At 45.8% G+C, this 21,133-nt stretch overlaps 1 protein-coding gene across 2 annotated transcripts in view; it reads right to left on the bottom strand.

The window, feature by feature from the left end:
* The window catches only part of slc9a7 (solute carrier family 9 member 7), a 49,594-nt gene that overhangs the window by 13,567 nt on the left and 14,894 nt on the right, over nucleotides 1-21,133 (bottom strand). For both annotated transcript variants that reach the window (XM_007891095.2, XM_042334509.1), the window contains exons 2-8: nucleotides 14,625-14,827; nucleotides 12,354-12,431; nucleotides 5,955-6,031; nucleotides 5,053-5,165; nucleotides 3,976-4,081; nucleotides 2,864-2,996; nucleotides 1,560-1,665 (exon numbers count right to left, since the gene is read on the bottom strand). In XM_007891095.2, the coding sequence (XP_007889286.1) occupies nucleotides 1,560-1,665; nucleotides 2,864-2,996; nucleotides 3,976-4,081; nucleotides 5,053-5,165; nucleotides 5,955-6,031; nucleotides 12,354-12,431; nucleotides 14,625-14,827 (816 nt within the window). The remainder of the gene's footprint in view (nucleotides 1-1,559; nucleotides 1,666-2,863; nucleotides 2,997-3,975; nucleotides 4,082-5,052; nucleotides 5,166-5,954; nucleotides 6,032-12,353; nucleotides 12,432-14,624; nucleotides 14,828-21,133) is intronic.

Here is a 21,133-nt window from a genome sequence, read left to right on the forward strand (position 1 = left end):
CCAATGCACTCTTATCATTATATCGTATCGATTTTCTGGGGATAATCATCCCTCCAATAATAATAATATGGACACTCAATCCACGACTGTTTGTGGACCCTGTGTGCGCAATTGGCTGCCGTGTTTCACCACAAAAATGCACAGTCAATTCACGTTACAGAACATTCTGTATTTTGTGAGCAAAACGTGGCAGGCAGTTGTGCACAGGGATGTCCCACAAACAGCCATGAAGTGAATGACCAATTTTATTTGGGGATTGTTGGCCAGGACGTCGGGAGAAAGAAATGCCCTTCAGTCAATACTTTACAGTATATTCTGTGAAGCGCTTTGGGACGTCTTAAAGATGTGATAAGGCGATATATCAATGCAAGGATTATTATTATTCTCTTTTCAAAACGTGCCATGGGATCTTTAATGTCCACCTGTACAGACAGACTGGACTTCGGTTTAACATCTCATCTGAAGGACGGCACCTCTGCCAATGCAACACCCCCCCAGCGCTACATTGGAGTGTCAGCTTGAACTGTGTGATTCCAAGTCCCGACATGAGGCTTGAACCCACAACCTTCTGACTCAGAGTCTTTGGCAAACAGGGCTGAATGGGAGGGTATCCGACTTCCCACGCGTAATCCTGTGCAGCCGACCCAACAATGAATCCTGCTCCATTTTAATGCCCCTCAAACTCTGGGTGTGAGCAGAGGGTTTCCTGAGGATTGGAAAGCATTGAGAACCCATCACAATACTACCTCTCGCCCTTTCGATTGAATAATGAGAAGCGCTGTTAGGAAGTATGGTTTGTCCCCAGGGTATGAGACTGTAGCAGTGGCTTGGTTGGATCTGCTTATAAAAATCATTACATTTACAGAAAGGCAGCGTTTAAAATCATCAGCTTTACGGTACAGTCTGTGCTGAAACTCAAACGCTGTCTAGTGCCCGACAGTAGATAATACTAATAATCTTTGCAAAGCTGATGGGCTTCGAGACGTCTCAAAGACGTGATAGGGCGCTGTATCAAATGCAAGGATTATTATTGTTGTCTGATATAGCGCTTTATCACGTCTTCGAGCCATCTCGAAGCGCTTCACAGAATATACTGTAAAGTGAATTGGCCGTATATTTTGTGGGCAGCCAATTGCACACAGCAGGGTCCCGGAAAACAGTCGTAGATTGAATGACCCTTTTTTTTTTAAGGGGATTATTATCCCCAGAAAAGCAATCTGCCAATCGACTAACAACCAGGTTCCTACTTACTGCTAAGTAAACAGAGTCTTGTGGAGTAAGGAAACTTGCCCAAGGTTTCTCCGTGCCCGGGAATCGAACCCAGGTCCTCTCGCTTGCGAGGCGAGTGCTTTAACCACTGAGCTACAGGAATCCAGGATTCCGCATTTTGCCCACAGAATATATACTCGATTCACTTTATATTATTTGATATTGGTGACCGGTCACATTCATTGTAAATCTGAAGCAAACGCTCCACTCTTTCCCCCCCCCCCACCCCAGCACCCCCTCCCGCCCCATTCAATCACACAGGATGGATCTCTCCACACACAAGAACCTACCGGTGAAGCCACATGCCTCAGCCAGGAGGAAGGTGCTCCAAGACATCAGGAAGAAGAGAGCCGTCTCCAACAGAGGGAAGCAGTGCAACTTGGTGAACTTGGTGACGTGGAGAGAAAGAGTTAAAGACAACAGCTTAAGAGCAGTGACTCGCTAACCCGCCTCTCCGGGGAGGAGCGGGGATATCAGACCCCGAGGGAACCTCGTGATTCCCGAGGGAAATCAGGCAGGTTTCCAGGTCCTCGTGCCTGCGTTCAAATCCTTCCTCGGCCTCACCTCCCCCCACGCCCATCCTCCGCGCCCCCCACCACACACACGCCTTGTGACCTCCATCCATTCATGTCCCTGCCCGCTTCACCCCATCATCTTTCTGCCTTTTTGCCCCCGCTCTCTGCTGCACCATCCCACTGTCCCTCCGCCTCGGCCCCTCCCGCCTCATCTTAAGACCTATCTTTTTGACTGCGCTTTCGGCCAAGCTTCCCCCCAACCCCTCCATCACCATGATCACCAATCTCGGGGTCCCAGCCAGCTGTAATAAAGCCCTTTGAAGTCCTCCCGGTGTGAAAGGCGCTATACAAATTAATTTGTGTTTTTTGTTGTTGTTCCTCCCAACGTGAGCTCTGCACTGTATACCTTTGCCTTTAGTTCCCTTTAACCCAAGTCTGACAAGCGTTAAATAGTCGCGGGACGTGATAATTGTCGGAGGAAATGCGTTATTTGTAATGAGGCATCATGATTAGAGGTTTGAGCCAGACATTGGGGTTGAGTCACACCAGCCTGTGGGGACGAGATTGTGAATATAAATCATGTCAAAGACAGTTCCTGTCATAGCGCAGCCAGCACTGATATCACAACAGAGGCTAAGTGGTGTGTCTATCTGCAGTTCAGTACCAGCCAGCACTGATATTATAATAAAGGCTGAGCTATCTATCTCTCTCTGTTCTGCCTGTCTTGTCGCTACAAAAACACTCACGGTTTAGAACCGGCAGCTTTACACTGACACAAATCCTCAAACACAAAAGAGGAGTGTGTAACGTACAACGAACACGTCAATCCAGTGATCACAACAACAGCAAATTACAGGAGGACGTCCCAAGGTGATGGACAGTCAGGGATTTGGACCCGAGCTGGGGGTTGGGATCAGTAGGGGTGGATGCCAGGGAGGGTAGGGGTAGGAGGGTGGCCAAAGGTGCGGTCGAAGAGGAGGGTCTTGAGACCGGCCTTGAAGGAGGCGAGGGAAAGAGCGAGGCGGGGGGAGCGTGGGATGGAGCTCCAATATCACACACGGTCACATTCAGAAGGATATCAGAGCAGTCATCACTCCGGTCACGGCTCCCATAGCAAACGATCCACTGAAGATTCCCAGGAAAATCCCCACTGACTTGAAGAAAGCAGCGGTGTCAAAGGTCTCCCCCGCCGGCTGGTAGGCAACAATAGACCTGGGGGAGGGGGGAGGGGGTGCGAGAGAGAGGAGAATTATAGAGTGGAGTCCTGTAGCTCAGTGGTTAGAGCACTCGACTCGCAAGTGAGAGGACCTGGGTTCGATTCCCGGGCAGGGCGAAACGTTGGCCAAGTTTCCTTACTCCACGCGCCTCTGTTTTCCGAGCAGTAAGTAGGAACCCGGTTGTTAGTTGACCGGCGGATCGATTTTACGAGAGTAATAATCACTCAAAACAAAAAAATAATAAGAAGAATTTGGTCACAGCTCAAAGCGCTTCACAAAATATACTGTAAAGTGAATTCGCTGCGTATTTTGTGGGTACACAGTAGCCAATTGCACATGTTAATGTCGCGCACAAACTTGCCTTGGGTTTCGCTCTGCCCAGGAATCGAACCCGGGTCCTTTCGCTTGCGAGGAGAGTGCTCTAACCAATAAACTAGGATTCTAACGTGTAAACGGAGGGTTTACACTGTACAAACAGAGGGCAATGACACTGTAAATCGAGCTGCAAATTTGATTGCAAAAATTTAAAACCAAATTTGCAGCGATAAAGAAGATTGTTATAACAAGGTATCTGATACTCTTTCTCCTGACTCCAGGTCAGTTTTCGGTGGGTGCATAAGTTGAACGTTGCTCCTTGCTTTTATAACAATAAAAATAATAATAATAATGCTAATCCTTGCATTTGATATTAAGTCTTTGAGACGTCTCAAAGCACTTCACAGGATATACTGCAAAGCGCATTGACTGTGTGTTTTGTGGGCGAAACGCAGCAGCTAATTGCGCACAGCAGCGTCCCCACAAACAGTCGAGGATTGAGTGACCAAATTATTTTTAAGGGAATTATTACCACCAGAAAGCTATCCGCTAATCCTACTTACTGCTGGATAAACAGAGGTGTGTGGAGTACGGAAACTCGCCTAAGGTTTCACCTGTTTGTAAAGTAATATTTTCAGACTGAGAGGTTCTCTACTCACGACGAGAGAATGATGGCGACGGCATCATTCAGTACACTTTCCCCAAACAGCAGAGCGTAGAGATCAACATCAACCTGTAGTTCATGGAATATGGCAAGGACAGTGACTGCGGAGAGAGAGAGGGGGGGGGAAGAGACAAAGAGGATGAGAGAAAAGGGTGAGTGGACGGGAAGAAAGAGAGGGAGGGAGTTAGAGGGAGAGAGAGAGTGGCAGAAAGAAAGAGGGGTAGAGAGAGAGGAAGAAAGAGAGAGAAAGAGGAGGAAAGGTAGACGGAGAGGAAGAAAGTGAGAGGGAGAGAGAGAGGGGACGAAAGGGAAAGAGAGAGGAGATGAAAGAGAGAGGGGGGAAGAAAGGGGGAGAGAGAGGCAGAGGAGAGACAGAGGAGATACAGAGAAAGGGAGATATGTAAGAGCAGAGGGAAATGATAAATCTTGGGTCTCCATCACAATTTACAGAAAGACGCCTCCAAAACTTCAGACTTTATTTAAGAATTTGCTAAACTCGCGGCGGTTCTGAAAGGCCGAGTAGATGGGAGTAGACCTGGACCCGGGCAGGACTTCTCCCCGTAAGAGTTTGAATGTTAATTACAATTTCTTTTCCCAAACTGTGGTGATGAGGGATGGAGGAAATTCACATCTGAACCCCATAATGTTTAATGGTCCCCCACTGCCCTCTCCTTCCTGGCCCCACCCTCCCCAAAGTCCCACCCCTGACTAGCTAGCCCCACCCTCCCTCCTCATAGCCCACCCCCAATGACCAATAACCCCGCCCATCTCCCAAAAGCCCCGCCCTCCTTCACTCTAAACAGCCCAACACCCTTCTCTGGCCGAACAGTTGATTTGTCTCCCCCCCCACTCATCTGACAAAAGACCCCGCCCCCACCACCCACTGCCCCGCCCTCCCACTGCTCCACCCATACCCCATCAGGGCTCCACCCTACCTGGCAGCTTCGCCCACACCCTGCCCTCAGCCCTCACCCCGCCAACTGCCCGCCCACCCTCGGCACCACCCCCACCCCACCGGTGGATCCGCCCCCACACCCCCCCGCCCCCCAGCAGTGCTGAGCTGACGGGTCACCTGGATCAGTAGCAGAGATAATGGCTCCGAAGAACAGGCAGTCCGTGTAGTAAAATACTCCGTCCAACATCCCCACCGCTTTCATCAGTTTAACAACACCGTACATCAGGTTCCTGCAAACACAATCAGTACTGCTTCACCCTCAACCCACACCAGAAATCAAACCAAATAATAATCATCATAGTTTCATCAGATATAGCGCTTTTCATGCACTCGTCTCGAAGCGCTTCACGGGATTTGACAGTGAAGTGTGGTGACCGTGTGTCTGGGAGCAGACAATTCACACCCAGCGATGTCCCCACGCGCAGCCCTGAAGCGAGCGAGTGATTTTTCTCTGGACGCTTTTAAACGTGATAGAAGCTTTTCATAGGTAAAGCCTTTCACATTCAAACAACCCTCTGTCGGGGGTGGGGGTGGGGTTGAATTATTAATAATAATAATCTGCATTGGATATAGCGCCTGTAAGTCTGAAAGAAATGTAGTTGTGCGTAGTGACTATATCTGAGGGCGGCAGTTGAATGATGCACATAGCAATATTCTACAAACAGCCAACGAATGAATAAATTATATTTCTGGCGATTTGCTGGTTAGGACATTGGAGAAAACTCCCTTCTCTATTCCGATGCAGCCAACGCACACTCTGGGGTTCCTATTTCGTAAGCACGGTGATGGTTTTCCGCACGTGTCTGACAACTTGCTGACCCCTCCCCCCAAAAAAACATTCTATTGGAGCGCAAGCCCAGACTATGTCCTGACACAACCTTCTAACGCAGATGCGAGAGTGCTGCCAATGAGCGAGGCTGGAGTTTATCTGCAAGGTCTCAGAGAGCTGAAATTCTTGTTGTCGCTGATTTAAATAGGACACCTTCAATATCTAGCATTCAAGTGGAAGCATTACTCACCCAATGACAAAACAGGACACGGCGGTTCCTATGAAAGCGTACGTTAGGATAGAGCCGAGGTTCCTGAAGAAATGCCTCTGTAATCACAAAGTGAAAGATTATTCCCAATTGTCTGGGAGCTCTGCCAAAGTCAAGCGCTCCGAGATGCTGCCCCACGCAAACGACACTGTTGTTTTCAAGGCAAGTTGTTGTTTGCAACAGCCATGTGTTCAGTCTGGTTCAGTCCGGCCTCATTGACTTTGAACACAAGATCCAAATTGATCTTCCAATATAGTGCTGGGGGGAGCACTGCAAAGTTAGAGGTGCTGTCCATTCTTGAGACGGTTCTATCACCCTTATATGTACACCCACAATATGGCTCGCTCTCCCTTAGAGTGTACTGGATGGCCTCTGTGTTCAATCCTCACTTATGAATGCAAGTTCCTCTAACTGGGTGTAACTTGACTAACGAGTTCTTCCACAGGTACCACCAATTGCCATTTAAATTAAAGCGAATTGGGAAGCTTCAGTCAATCAGAGGTTTATCTGACACCTCTGTTACATCATTTGTATATTGGGATGGGAAGTTACTGCCAAATTGTTGCAATCGACGGTGGAGTAACCATAAGGATCAAAAACGTTAAATACGCAAAAAAAATGTACTTAAAAGCGCTACTCAATATATTTAAACAACAGACAAACATAGACAAAATGGGTGACCTTGACATATCCCCCTCTTAATAATGAAAATGCTTCAAAAGGCAAGATTGTTATCAAAGTTCTTGGAGATAGGTCAGGATAAAAGCATCTCTCGCTCTCCTCCTTCGCTATCTTCCTACTTCTACTTCCGTCCGGCGTGGAGGGCACTATATAAGTCCAAGTTGTTGTTGTTGCACTTGAGGTAGCTGATCTTCCTGTGATACAGGTCTAGCTCCCTGGCGGGTCACGATAAACGAAGATCTCACACAGTAATGTGCTCTTTTCACACTACATCATACTTATATATCTTAACTATGTTAAAAATATACAACTGAGGAGAATCGAAACTTTAACTGGCGTACTCACAGGAAAATCACAAGATTTCCCTTGTAAAATCCCTTTGTACCACCACCTCGCTGGAAATTCGTGCAACGCTTATACAAAACATTTTGCTGGTTAGCACACCCCAGTGCTAACGTGAGGATAAATTCAGGAGTGCTCCTTGTTCCGTCCTGCCTTCATCTTCACCACAAGGCGAACGGGGTTGAGGTGATTGCCACGCTTTCCCCTGTGTGGACTTTGTGCAAGTTTCTGTACTCGTTTCACTTGACTTGTTGAAACAGTGATGTACTTCCCGCTTGATGTCAGTATCTTAATAGTCTTTGGGTTAATGACCTTCATCACCTTGCTCAGTTATAGAGTCCCTCCAACATAGCGAGTCTTCCAAGCAACAAAATCTCCCTCTGCATAATCACACTTATTATCCACGGAATGACTTGCGTTATAATCAGTAATCATACGGTCTAAAGCTTCATGGAATTCTTCCAGATGATCCTTGGAGTTTGTGTGATTGAGGTGATCACATAGCTCCCACGAAACAGGTAAAACAGAGTCAACCCGGGTCTATTGCTGAGGGGTTGGTTATTCACTCCCATCAGCAACCAGGGAGTCCTGTGGTCCCATCTGGAGCCTTTTTTTACCCAGGCTTTCTCCAAAGCGCTCGTAATAACACCATTGATTCTTTCCACTTTACCAGAGCTTTCTGGGTGATGTGGTACATGGAAGTTGTGCTTAATTCCTAAATTTAGAGTGACGAATTTGATGATCTCAGCAGTGAAATGACTGCTTCTATCGGATTCTAATATTTTCATTACACCATTACGAGGTATCAGCTCCTCAGTTATTATCTTCCACACGGTTTTTGCAGAACACCTTTTGCAAGGGTTCGCAAAGGTAAAACCAGTCGTGTGATTTGACGAAAATGAGGATGTACCAATCCATTCTGGCACTTTTAGGCAAGTGTCCAACAAAGTCTAAATAGACCCTTTCCCATGGTCTTCCCATTTCTACCCTTTCCAATTTTTTGGATTGACCTGGACACACCTCATGCATTCTCCCCAGAACTTTTTACCTCCCTCTTAACCTCGGGCCACCAGTATTCACGTGGGTTGGCCTAGGTTCCCTTTATCCCGTTATGCAAACTTCCAGGTCCTTCATGTGCCATGGTGATCAGATAATCCCGTACCAGTTTTGGTGGGATCAATTGGTTCTTGCTTCCCTGTTGCCAGTACAGCTGTGAGCCCTTTACCACCAAATGTTTCCCTTTTGTCCAATTTGGAAGGCTTCCATTCTGTCCTGCCACCGGGTTTGTCGCTATCGTTGATAGTACAGGGTCGTTAGTATAACTGGTGTTAATAACACCCGTGATCAATACTTGTGTTACTGGCATCGGCTCATTTAAAAAACAAGCTGAGCGTGATCGACGCAATCATGCAAAGCCTTTGCTATTTGCAAAAGGACATTTTAATCTTCACACAGACTGGGAGAAGCAGGACACCTCAGGTAGTAAAGGCAACACATTTCTAGAGTGTATTCAGGACAGTTTTTTTGGAACAATATGTTTTAGAACCAACAAGGGAACAAGCCATACTGGATTTGGTGATGAGTAATGAGCCAGAACTAGTTAATAATCTGACATCAGGGGAACATCTCGCAAATAGTGATCATAATATGACTGAATTTGACATTAGATTTGAGAGGGAGAAAGAAGGGAGAGTCCCAAACCAAGGTCTTAAATTTAAGTAAGGCAAACTTTGATGGGATGAGTAATAAATTGACTGCAGTAAACTGTGCTGAACTGTTAGTGGATAAACCTACGGATGAATAATGAGAAGTATTCAAAAAGTATTTGACACATGCAAAAGCTCCAATCGTGTAGTTAAGTGTGTGGTGGACAAACGAGGTTAGAGACCGTATCAAACTAAAAGCAAAGGCTTACTCAAATGCAAGAAAAAGTGGGAATACAGAGGATTGTGAGAACTACAAAAGGCAACAAAGGGTCACAAAGAAAGTAATAAGAGGAGCAAAAAGGGAGTATGAAAGAAAACTTGCAAGGGATATTAAAACCAATAGTAAAAGCTTTTATAAGTATATTAAGAGAAAGAGAATGGTCAAGGGGAATGTGGGTCTGTTAAAGACTGATGCAGGTGAGACTAAAACGGAAAATAAGAAAATGGCTGATTTTCAGTAGAGGATGAGCTGTACAGGGGAATCTACAAATAAGTCAAAGAGAAATGCTTAATATAAATTAAAAAAGGTAATGGAGAAAATAATGAGACTCAAGGTAGACAAATCTCCAGGACCTGATAGTTTCCACCTAAGGGTGTTAAAGGAAAGAGCAGAGGAAGAGTAAACACTGAGGATGACATTAAAAAAAATGCAACGAGATACAGATAGGCGAGGTGAGTGGACAAATAGGTGGCAGATGAAGCTATGAGGATAGGTTGAGCAATTTAGGCCCATATTCTCTCGAATATAGAAGAATGAGAGGTGATCTTATAAAAACCTATAAGATTATTAAGGGGTGTGACAGAATAGATAGTGGAAGACTTTTTCCCCTGGTTGGAGAAACTATAACCAGGGGTCACAGTCTTAAAATTAGGGGTAAGCCCTTTCGCACTGAGTTGAGGAAAAACTTCTTCACGCAGAGGGTAGTGAATTTATGGAATTCTCTGCCCCAAAGGGCTGTAGATGCTCAGTCCTTGAACATATTCAAGACTGAGATTGATATCTTTTCTTGTGGATAAAGGGATTAAAGGGATATGGGGATAAGGCAGGTAGGTGGAGTTAGAATAGATCAGCCATGATCTGATTGAATGGCGGGGCAGGTTAGAGGGGCCCAATGGTCTACTCCTGCTCCTAATTCTTATGTTCTTATGAAATAGGAGAGGAAATTGGAGGTGCATTCGTCATAATTTTCCAAAGCTCACTAGATTTGGGAATTGTGCCCTTAGATTGGAAAATTGTGAATGTCACCCTTTTATTGAAGAAGGGAGGGAGGGAGAAACCAGGAAACTACAGACCTGTCAGCTTAACGTCAATCATAGGGAAAATACTGGAATCCATCATCAGAGACAGAGTGACTGAACACTTGGACAGGTATGAGCTCGTCAAAGAGAGTCAGCGTGGGTTTGTGAAGGGGAGGTGGTGTCTGACTAATCTCGTTGAATTCTTTGAGGAGGTCACTAAAACGGTGGATAAGAGAGTGTCTATGGATGTCGTTTATGTGGACTTTCAGAAGGCATTTGATAAGGTTCCACACAAAAGTTATTAGCGTAAATGGAAGCGCATGGAGTAGGAGGTAACCTTGTGACGTGGCTTGGAAATTGGTTGGAAGGCAGGAAACAGAGTAGGGATAAAGGGAACCTTCTCTGTTTGGCGGGACATGGCAAGTGGTGTCCCTCAGGGGCTGTACATATACACTGCCTTTTGCATTTTGGCTGCAAGCTGGTCTGAATTTTTAACTCTCTCGACCCCTCCCAATTTAATAAGCCTCTGATAAAGAGGTCTCACCAAGATTAATGAGGATCATAGTCCCGAGCATAATTGCACCATCCTGACAAACCTGTGGGTGTTTTTATTTTACGAATTTTCTCCGGGTATCCCTCGGAGCGCCCCACTCCATCATCTGACACAATATGCCCTCGGAAATCCACTCGGAATCTTCCTATTTGACTTTTAAGTAAATTGATTTTAAAGCCTGCAGTGGTCAGCACCCGCAACACTCGCTTTAATTTTTCCATATGCTCAACATCGTCCGCTCAGAATATATCATCGACGTAACTGGTTACCCCTGGTATCCCTATCGCTGTTTGTTGAGTTCACTCATTGAAAAAGCCAGGAATATTCACCCAGCCCTGCGGCAATCAATTCCACAAATATTGTTGTCCTCTAAAAGTAAAGGCAGTTTTCCAGCGGTCTCCCTTAACGAGAGGCACACTCCAAAATCCATTAGCAAGATCTAATGTTGTTTTGTATTTGCCTCTCGGCAAATTATTCAAATCCCCACTTAAGTGGGTGCTTTGTCCGGTGGCTTTTACAGTTGCATTATTAAGCTTCGAAGGTCAACAGCCATCAGATTTCCTAACTGGCAGAAGCGGTGAATTATTTTCCGATTCACATCTAGAAATAGTTTCCCACTTTTCCAGTTCATTAATTATTTTTTTTAAAATCAGAAGCACTGTCGTTAGGCAGAGTGTACTGTCTCAGGGGTTTGTGCTCTTCTCCGCGGATTTCCATCTCTCTCTTAATTAAACCACAATCGAGTGCGTGATCTGCCAAACTGAGACACTGGAGCTGCTTCTGCTCTGTGGCATTCGCATCAACTTTAAGGCTAAAAACCTTTAAAGTTTGACGATCTGCCTTGTGCAGGAAATCACACCCCAGTACTACAGATTCAACACACTCTCTTGTGCTACCTATTACAGACGCTGGAGATGCAACCGAAAAGTGTCCCAAAAATGTATAAACGGTAAACATGTGAGCGTTCGGTGCACATCGGGGGACCTTCCGAAAGCGGCAAGCACCCTTTATCAGGGTGTGTGCGGGCGCGCAATGGATGTACACGGGGGCGACTCCAGACTGTGTTAAAGGGAGCTTCCCCAAAAAACGTGCGCACAACCTGTGCGCGGGGAAGGAAGGTACCGTAAACAACGAATGCTTTCGTATCGGGAGAAAAAGGAAAAATTGTAACAGAGGATGTTGTGTTTGTTTGGGGTTTCTGTTGTCCTAAGTATTGTATTTATAAATAAGTTCACTTCCAATCCATCATTTGTATATTGAGATGGTAAGTTCCCGCCAAATTGTTGGAATTGATGCTAGAATCAAATCTGATGGCACCATAACTATCAAAAACATTAAATGCATTAAAAAAATGTATTTAAAGTGCTATTCAATATATTTAAACAGACAGACAGGCATAGAAAAACAAAAGGGGTGACTGTTGACAAACATGTGGTCGAATACGGCAGTCAACTGCGCACAACAATGTCCCCAAAACAGCCATAAATTGAATGACCGATATTATTTGGGGTTTGTCGGCCAGGATAGTGCCACGGTATAGAGCCATAGGATCCTTAAAGTTCTGTGTCGCTTCGTGTCGTTCGTTTCGTTCGTTTGTTTCCTTCCTTCTTTCGTTGTTTCCTTCTTTCCTTCAAAAATAAATGTAGTCACTCAATCCACGGCTGTTCGTGGGACACTGCTGTGCGCAATTGGCTGTCCCAGCACTGTATTGGAGTGTCAACCTAGAAAATGTGGATCAGCACCATGGGCTACAACCCACAACCTTCTGACCTCAAATACTATCTGACAACGACATTCGGACATAGTCACCGCGTTTGCTTTGAGTGAATTACCCCACCCCCTCCCACAAGGAGCCATTACCTTCTTGAGACTGTATCCAGCGTGGAAAATGATTGGTGGCAACAAGATGTTGAAGAAGACATCTGGGTCAAAGGTCACCTGCCAAGGAAGCACGTGGGCCATGAGTCAAAGCTGTGGTTAGCAGCACAGGAATAGATCAGAGCAACATTGCCAATAACCTACAACAACAACTTGCACTTATATAACGCCCTTCACACAGGGTAGGGTCCCGGAGCCAGCCGGGCGGAGGCAGCGGGTGGTGGAGTAAACAAATCAGAGAGGTAGGAAGGTGCGAGGGTATGAAAGGATTTGAAAACGAGAGAGAGGGTCTTGAAATCGATCCATTCGGCAACTGGGAGCCGGTGGAGCCCGGCAAGGAATGGTGAGGTGGAACTCCATTAAGATTGGTGGAACCAGGGTTGCTGTGGTAAACCTCAGGGTTCAGTAACTCATTTATGCAGCAATGTGAGCCGAAGTGTTCATCTCAACCCCACGCTCCTTCATCCCATCATCGCTATGTCCCACCCAACTCATCCCACGTCCCCATTCCCATCTCACCCCAATTTGCCACAGCAATATCCCACCAACAGCCATGAAATGAGTGACCAATTTGATCTGGAGAATTTTGACCAGGACACCATGGGAAACTCCCTTCTCTTTTCGAGTGTTGCTGTGGGATCCGGTGGGGCCTCAATTTAATGACTCATTCGAAGGACCGCACTGAAGGCAATGTTGTGCTCCCCCAACACTGTACTGGAGCGTGAGCCAAGACTGTGAGCTCAAAGTCCCGACGTTGGGTTTGAATCCACACGTTTTGGATTCAGGATCAAGACTGCTACCAACTGAGGTGGGTGACATCCTGCGAGAGGCACTTTAAAGACCTCCTCCCAACGGAAAAGGCAGTGTATCAAAAGCACGGATTATTATCAACCATGATTTCTTCCTTTTCCTCCACTTCACTCTCTTTCCTTCTAAAAGAACACACAAGCTATGGCTCAACAAATGAATATACTTTAGAGGCAAAGAAAACAAAAAAAAACCTGTATTTACTTCTGCATTGCAGGGAATTTACAGGGATTTTCCAACATAAAAGTACCTGTCAAAACAGGGCAGGCATTGCATTAAAAACTAATCCCCTGCTAATCCCCTCTTGACTCTGCCACATCCTCAATTCTGCCCCCCATCAAGTCCCTTTCGAGAAACGACAGAATTAAAACAAGCTGTCAAGTTTTGGAAGCACTGAAATGCTATACAGGTGGATTTATATCTCATTTCTCCCCATTTGTTGTCATTTACACTGTCCACCACTCTCTGTAAGCTCTGCTTTAGGTGTCAGCCGGGCTCAGCTGGAAGCTCTCTCACCTTAAGTCAGACCCACCTTAATTTGAGCTCATAGTCCAGGCTGACACTGGGGAGCGCTGCATTAGCAAGAGGTGCCATCCTTTGGATGACAGTTCAACCAACACTCCGTCTGTCTGTTAAACTGTCAAATTGGACGTGCAAATCAATCCCGGGCACTGGTTCAAAAGAGTAGGGAGTTTCTCCCGGTGTCCTGGCCAATAATTCCCCTGCTCCCCCCCCCCCCCCCCTCCCTGCCACAGATGAAACCGCTCGTTCACTTCACGGCTGTTTGTGGTACGTTGCTGTACAGAGTGGCTGCCGCGTTCGCCTGCAAAATAGCAAACCCCACGAAGCTGTTTGAGACATTCATCCCGACAACACAACGATAATAATCCTTGCATTTGATATAGCGCCTTATCGCAACATTGAGACGTCTCAAAGCGCTTCGCAGAACATTGTAAAGTGGATTGACTGTGTATTTTGTGGGCAAAACAGCAGCTAATTGCACACAGCGGTGTCCCACAAACAGTCGTGAATTGAGTGACCATTTTTTTTTTGGGTGGTGGAGGGGATTATTATCCTCGGAAAGCGATCAACCAATCAACAAACAGTCGGATTTCTACTTACTGCTAGATAAACAGAACATGGGAACAGGATTAGGCCATTCAGCCCCTCAAGCCTGGTCCTCCATTCTGTAAGATCATGGCTGATCTGTACCTCAACTCCGGGAATCAACTCCGCTACGGGAATTAAGCGCTCGGCATCAAATGCAACGATGGTTATTATTATTAATAATTATTATATATTGTTTATTAAGTATTACTATTTATGGTATTATTTATATTATTTATTTACGTTATTATTATTTATATTATTTATATTGTTATTCTCAGTGACACGTCTCTTCTCTGAGCTCAGATTGTGTAGAAGGGAAAGGAAAATGAGACTCACCTTCCTCAGCATGTCGTCCTGCTCTACGTTGTTGATTTCCCTGGAGTTGATCTCCCCTTTCAATGAGTATTCATAGAATTTGCCACTGACTTTAACCAGGAGGGTGTTGACTGCCCGATTCTGCAGAGTGCAGCCTTGGGGCACCTTGGCCTGGCTGTTACTGGAGGGGATGCCATACCTGAGGATCACACCCACCAGAAGACCTGAGAACCAACCAACAAACAAAGTTATAATAATAATCCTTGCATTTGATACAGCAGCTTATCACATCGTTGAGACAATAACAACTTGCATTTACGTAGCGTAGGGTCCTGGAGCGCTTAAGACATCTCAAAGTGCTTCACAGGATATACTGTAAAGCGGATTGACTGTATTTTTTGTGAGCAAAAGGCCCACATGATATATATATCATGCTTTGTAACATCCTCCCGATGTGGAAGGCGATATAAATCTGTACCCTCAGGTGTGGCAGTAAGTGGGACTTTGCTGTTTGCAAATCGGCTGCCGTGTTTGCCTCCAGTAATTACTGTGGAGCACTTTGATTAAACACAGTGGGTAACATTGAAAGCTCTCACAGCGCTTCACAAGTTTTTTTTTCGCAGTCGGCTAGGTGTCTGACGCATGTAGAAACCCATCACTGTTGGCTGAAGAGTTTGCGATCCAGACTGCGTGTGAATCCCACCTCCACGTGGAAATTTCCGCGTGTTTGGAATGGAATACACACGCTCTCTCCCTGGAGGGACGCACCCTGCTTACCTAATGCCAGAGAATATCAGGCACAGGTTGGTAAATACCAAATTTGGGGACTTTTGAGTGCAAACTTGGATATTGCTAGAGTCTAACCAATTAAAACCACATAGCTTGCCATTGAGAGCCCTGTCTGACAAACTACCTGCTGGTTGTCCAGCTAGGATTACACTACACGGTAGGGTTTTGACTCTCCGGGTTAACGGGAGCTGAGTGGGAACAAACCCAGTGATGGGTTTCCGCATGTGTTTGCCTCTCCAAGTCCTGGTGATGAGCTAAACTGGTTGATCTGTCCTTAGCAATGCCCTGGAGTACAACAGACACGGCTGGCTCAGGAACCAGACGACCAAGACCACCTCATAGAGGATTGATTGAATTCTCTTGCCAAGTAGGTCAGCTCCAAGGAGACACCGCTTACCTCCCCTTCCTCCCCACTCCCCCAACTTCACAGGTAGCTGCTGTCAGCGGTATGTACCTGCCTTCATAAGGAGTATCACAGATTCTTCACCATCCACCTGAACAGCAAACACTACCGGTTTATTGTCTCATCTGAAAGACGCCACCTCTGACATGCAGTGCTCGGGGGGGGGGGGGGGGATTGTGAGTTCAAAGGACCAACATGGGTCTTGAAGCAGCAATATTCTGACCCGGAAGTGAGAGCGCTGCCAACTCAGCCAGGCTGAGCCGACTTAGTATTCTCACTTCCTCAGTCACCATTTTGAGCACAGACTGGTACTTCCACTTCCTCACGCCCAAAACCCCCAGCGACCCACAACTTGCTAAATACACGGTATGTTATAGGCACAAAATCGTCAGGAAGTCGCCGCTGGAACCAAACCTTGGTTTATTTAGACCTACAGTGGTAAAAATGGCCAATTCCCAGATCACCCCTGACATCGCTTCCTGTTAACATGGTGTAAGTTCTACTAATTAATTTGCAAAGGAAATTATGTCAGCGGCGCATCTTGTCCCTACTGTGCATCTGACATCATCCTCGACCTGATGACCAGGAAGTTGGCCATTTTGTCACCCTCAGGGAAGAGCCATCACCTTGCTTGACGGGTAGCTAAATCAGGTTAAGAGTTCCCACCTCCGCGGGAGGTTTCCCTTTGTCCTCTTCACGTAAAAACAAACAAGGACGTTCCCTTTCATTTTCTTCCTGTACCCCATCATCCCCAAATGTGCTCTTCAGGATTTACAGTTTACGGTCAAGTGTAGTGACTGGTTTTGTAAATCACCTTTGAGCAGCCATTTTGGAACATCAAGGTCCCTCATTCAGCTCCCTCAGCCCCTTTTACACAACAATTTGCATTTATATAGCGCCCCTTCATGCCGGACGGTGTCTCGGAGCGCTTTTAAGAGTTTCGAGTCTCTACCCCGGGTGAAGGATGCTGTATAAATGCAAGTTGTTGTTGTCGGTCAAAGTCTGTCTCAAGACCTAGCCCTTTCACCCCACTTTTGGCCATCTTTCCCCTCCCTGCCGCCCTCTGCTCCACCCCCAACTTGGGTGGGTGGTGAGCAATTATTGCTAAGCTCCTTGGGATGTCTTCCTGTTGTGAAAGGCGCTATTTAATGTATTGTATTGTCCTGCAAACAGGCTTGAGTGAACAGCCAAAGAAATGATCTCTTCCTATTACAATTTTTTTCTGGAAACCTTGGGTCAAAGCCACCTTGTCGCGTATGTGAGGGAGAAGAGAATCGAGGGTTGCAGGTCAGGAGAATAGAAGGAGTATGGAATATGAACACCAGCATGGGCTGGGGCTAAAACACCTCATCACCCAATCCTCACTGCTTTCTTGTCTCTGTGGATCAACTTTAAGGTCCTCACCCTCACCTTTAAATCGCGCCCAATCTCCTTCTGCCGCACTCCTCTGCTCGTTCACTCCACTCAACTAACACAGGCTCACTGTGCGTCACACGCCCTCTCCTAAGTGAGTACCAATGCCGGGCGGAATAGCCTCACCATCATAGGAACAGGAGTAGGCCATTCGGTCCCTCGAGCCTGTTCCGCCATTCTATTAGATCATGGCTGATCTGTTACCTCAACTCCATGGACCCGCCTTTGCTCCATATCCCTTGATACCCTGACCTAAAAAAATATATCCACCTCAGTCTTGAACATTCAACTGATCCAACATCCACAGCCTTTTGGGAGAAGAGAGTACCAAATGTCGTTGCTGGCCTTCACAGGCCAAGGATATTGACTTTGACTCAGATTGTTTCAATCCTATGAGCAGAAAATATCTTATCGCTATCTTCTGCTCACGAGATTGAAACAATTACAATGTGGGTGAAGGCCGGTACTGGCATTGTAATCACACTTCGTCAAAAGTTCCAGCTCACTAGACTGGATCTCCCACCCCACACCCCAATAGCTCAGCTAGCCAGGGTTTAATCGTAATGTCACGGTAACTTTACAGTGGAGGCATCGACTAACCAGTGCATTGGTTAGAGCACTCGCCTCGCAAGCGAGAGGATCCGGGTTCGATTCCCGGGCCGGGCGAAACCTTAGGCAAGTTTCCTTATTCCACACGCCTCTGTTTACCTAGCAGTACGTAGGAACCCTCTTGTTAGTCGATTGTCAGATCCCTTTTCTAGGGGTAATAATCCCTTCAAAAACAAATAAATAATAATAATTTGGTCATTCAATTCACGACTGTCTGTGGGACGCTGCTGTGCGCAATTGCCTGCCACGTTTCGCCCACAAAATATACCGTCAATTCACTTTACAGCACTTTGGGACGTCCTCCCGACGTGAAAGGCCCTCTATAAATGTAATGTTGTTGTTGTTACAGTACATTCTAGGAAGAGCTTTAAAACGTCTCAAAGACGTGATAAGGTGCTATATCGAAAGGATTATTATTATTATCTTTAACATCCACCTAAACGTCAGGACTTTTAACGTCTCCTGCGAAGGACGATGTCTTAAATGTTACTCGTTGTGGTCGGGTTCAATACCCCATTTGCAGAGAAAGCATTTCATCTTCTGTTAATCCTGTCCATGAAAAAAAAAATGTTCCATCTTTTTCCAGGCAAAATCCTGACCTTATGTCCCCTGGTTATGATTCACCAAGAAATAGTAATAATCCTTCACTAATCTGTAAAACCAACCCCCACCTTCCCAGGAGAGATTAGTCAAGTCAGCACAGGCCAGGAGATAAACCTGGAACACAACGTTCTGTGTCTGCCATTACTAATAACACTTGCATTTAGTAGTGCGTCTAAAACGTCAACACGTCTCGAGGCACCCCTCAGAGAATTGCTGTCAAGTGTAGTGACTGTATATTTGGAACGCAGCTAATTGCACACAGCAATGTCTCACCATTAGCCATAATAAAACGATAATGATCATCATCCTCATTTGATATAGCACAAAGATAACCTATAAATGTCAAAACATCTCAAAAGCACTTTACAGTAATTGCGGGGACTATGGATCTATACGGGCTTTGGGACATCCTCCCGGCATTTAAGGCTCTATATAAATGTAAATTAATTGTATTGTATTTGTGTGTCGGTCTGGTTGAGTTTGTAGCACTGTTGCCTCTGAATCAGATAGTCTAAGCTGACTCTCCAAGATAGTGTTGGGGTGGTGTTGAGTTGTCAGACATGCAGTCCATCAGATGAGATGTTAAACTGAGCTCTGTGTGTTCAGGTGGATGTTAAAGATCCCATGGCACTATTCAGAAAAAGAAAGGACACTGCTATATGCAAATCGGCTGCGCACAAAACATAGTTACTCCACTTGACAGTGTGTGCTGCAAAGCACTTTGGAGCATCCTCCTGACATGAAAGGTGTTGTACTAAATTTAAGGATCATTTATAATTAATATTTGCAGTTGAATGTTACAGCCAATTTGCACACAGTGATGTCTCACAAACAGCCACCACAATTGACACTGCGAGAAAATTCCTCCCTTCTCTATTCCAATATGCAATGGGATCTCTAATATCCTAAAAAGATAGACAGGACCTTGGTTTAAAATCTCCTACGAAGGACGGAACCTCCGACATGTGGCACCTCTTCATTTCTTATTTCGGTCCATTTCACCATCGCCCAAGCCTTCAGCTACTCCACCCTGCTCTCAGGAACTCTTCCCCAAATTCCCTTTACTCTTTGTCTTTTCTCTCTCTTTCCTCCATCTCCCCTTCAAAACCCGTTAAAAACGTAATTCTTTGAATGTGCCTTTGGTATGCCCGTCAGCCCACACCTCACCAAGCTCCACTGTCTCCCAGACTCCTAATGGATCAAATTCAAGGTCCTCACTTATTATAAACATATCCCTTACTATAAATTTCACCCACAATATACACAGTCAATTCACTGAGACGTCTCAATGAGGTGATAAGGCTCTATATCAAATTATTATCCCTTCACGCCCTGGTACTGCTCAATCTCTGTGACCTTCTCTGAACCAACTCTTCTGCTCAGCCACTCTGTTTGGCTAAATTAGGCTTACTCTGTCCGTTCTCCATCTTCTCCCCCTTCTGCACCACCATCATGGGTAGGGCCTTCACTCACTATGCCCCAGACCTCCGGAACTCTACCTCTAACCCTTTGCCTCTTACCATCTCTATCAGTATTTAATCCCTGCCTAAAATCCTACCTCTTTGCCCATACCTTTGGTTACCTCTCCACCTCTACCTCCTCCAAAGCTCAGGTTTGCCCACAAATATACAGTCAATTCACTTTACAGTGTGTTCTGTGAAGCGCTTTAGGACTTCCTCCCGACGTGAAAAGCGCTATATCAAATGCAAGGATTATTATTATATTATCATTATTCCAACCCCATCCTTGTGAAGATGCTGTCTACGTGAAGGCCGCTAGTTATAAATGCAAGTTGTCGTTGCCTTTCGTCACCCTCAGACTCTCCTTCCTTTCCTCACTTCCTGGTTGATTCCCATCGTCACTATTAAGCATTCTGAGCCTTTCACCTGAGCGGGTTAGACTCCAGCAGTTACCCCAATGCACACTCTGGGGTCCCCAAGCCTTGGCTCTTGCCAACCTGCGCCTAATACTCTCCAGAATTAGGTAACCAGGATGTGTCCCTCCAGAGAGAGAGAGAGAACGCATTCCATTCCAACAGTCTATCTCTGGGATTCCTACGTGTAGGTGGGAGGCCTGGGATTCTCAGCTTGGGTTGTATTCTCTTAAGCACAGTGGTGGGTTTCCGCATGTGTCAGACACCCGATGACCAAACTAAAACACTACACAAAGGGCTCTATGTAATTCCAAGTTGTCTGTATGTGACTGTTTAATTAATGAGAGGAGAGGAAGCAGAAAAAACATTTAATTTCAGTGGAAGGTTCCACAATAGCCTAATTGAGCTACTTTAAGGCAGAGATTCACTGATAAGATTTCCATTTCCAGCCATCACAATGGCCAACTCTTAACAAGTGTTTGCCTGCACTTCATCCCAATCCAAGTGGCAAATTTCCACCCCACTGAAATGTGACGGTTGAGGCGGAAAGACTGTCGGATGGAGTTCCAAAGGGTTATTAATGGCGGAGTTTGAAGCGAGCTGGGGAGAAAGAGTACAGTCGAAGAAAAAGCTTGGTTTACAAAACACCCAGATACCGTCAGATTATATAATAAATGGGCTCAATGCAACAGTGAGTTGGGATTTCCTCCCGACGTAACAGGCCCTATAAAAAATTAATTTTGTATTGCGTCGTAATAGCTGGTGCAGGGATGTGGCAGCGTATTTGGTCTTAACCAAAGGGCCATCCATCCAACTGCCCAAAATTTTTAATTATTTTTA

Source organism: Callorhinchus milii, unplaced genomic scaffold, assembly GCF_018977255.1.
Source record: "Callorhinchus milii isolate IMCB2004 unplaced genomic scaffold, IMCB_Cmil_1.0 Scaffold4, whole genome shotgun sequence".
Lineage (NCBI taxonomy): Eukaryota > Metazoa > Chordata > Chondrichthyes > Chimaeriformes > Callorhinchidae > Callorhinchus > Callorhinchus milii.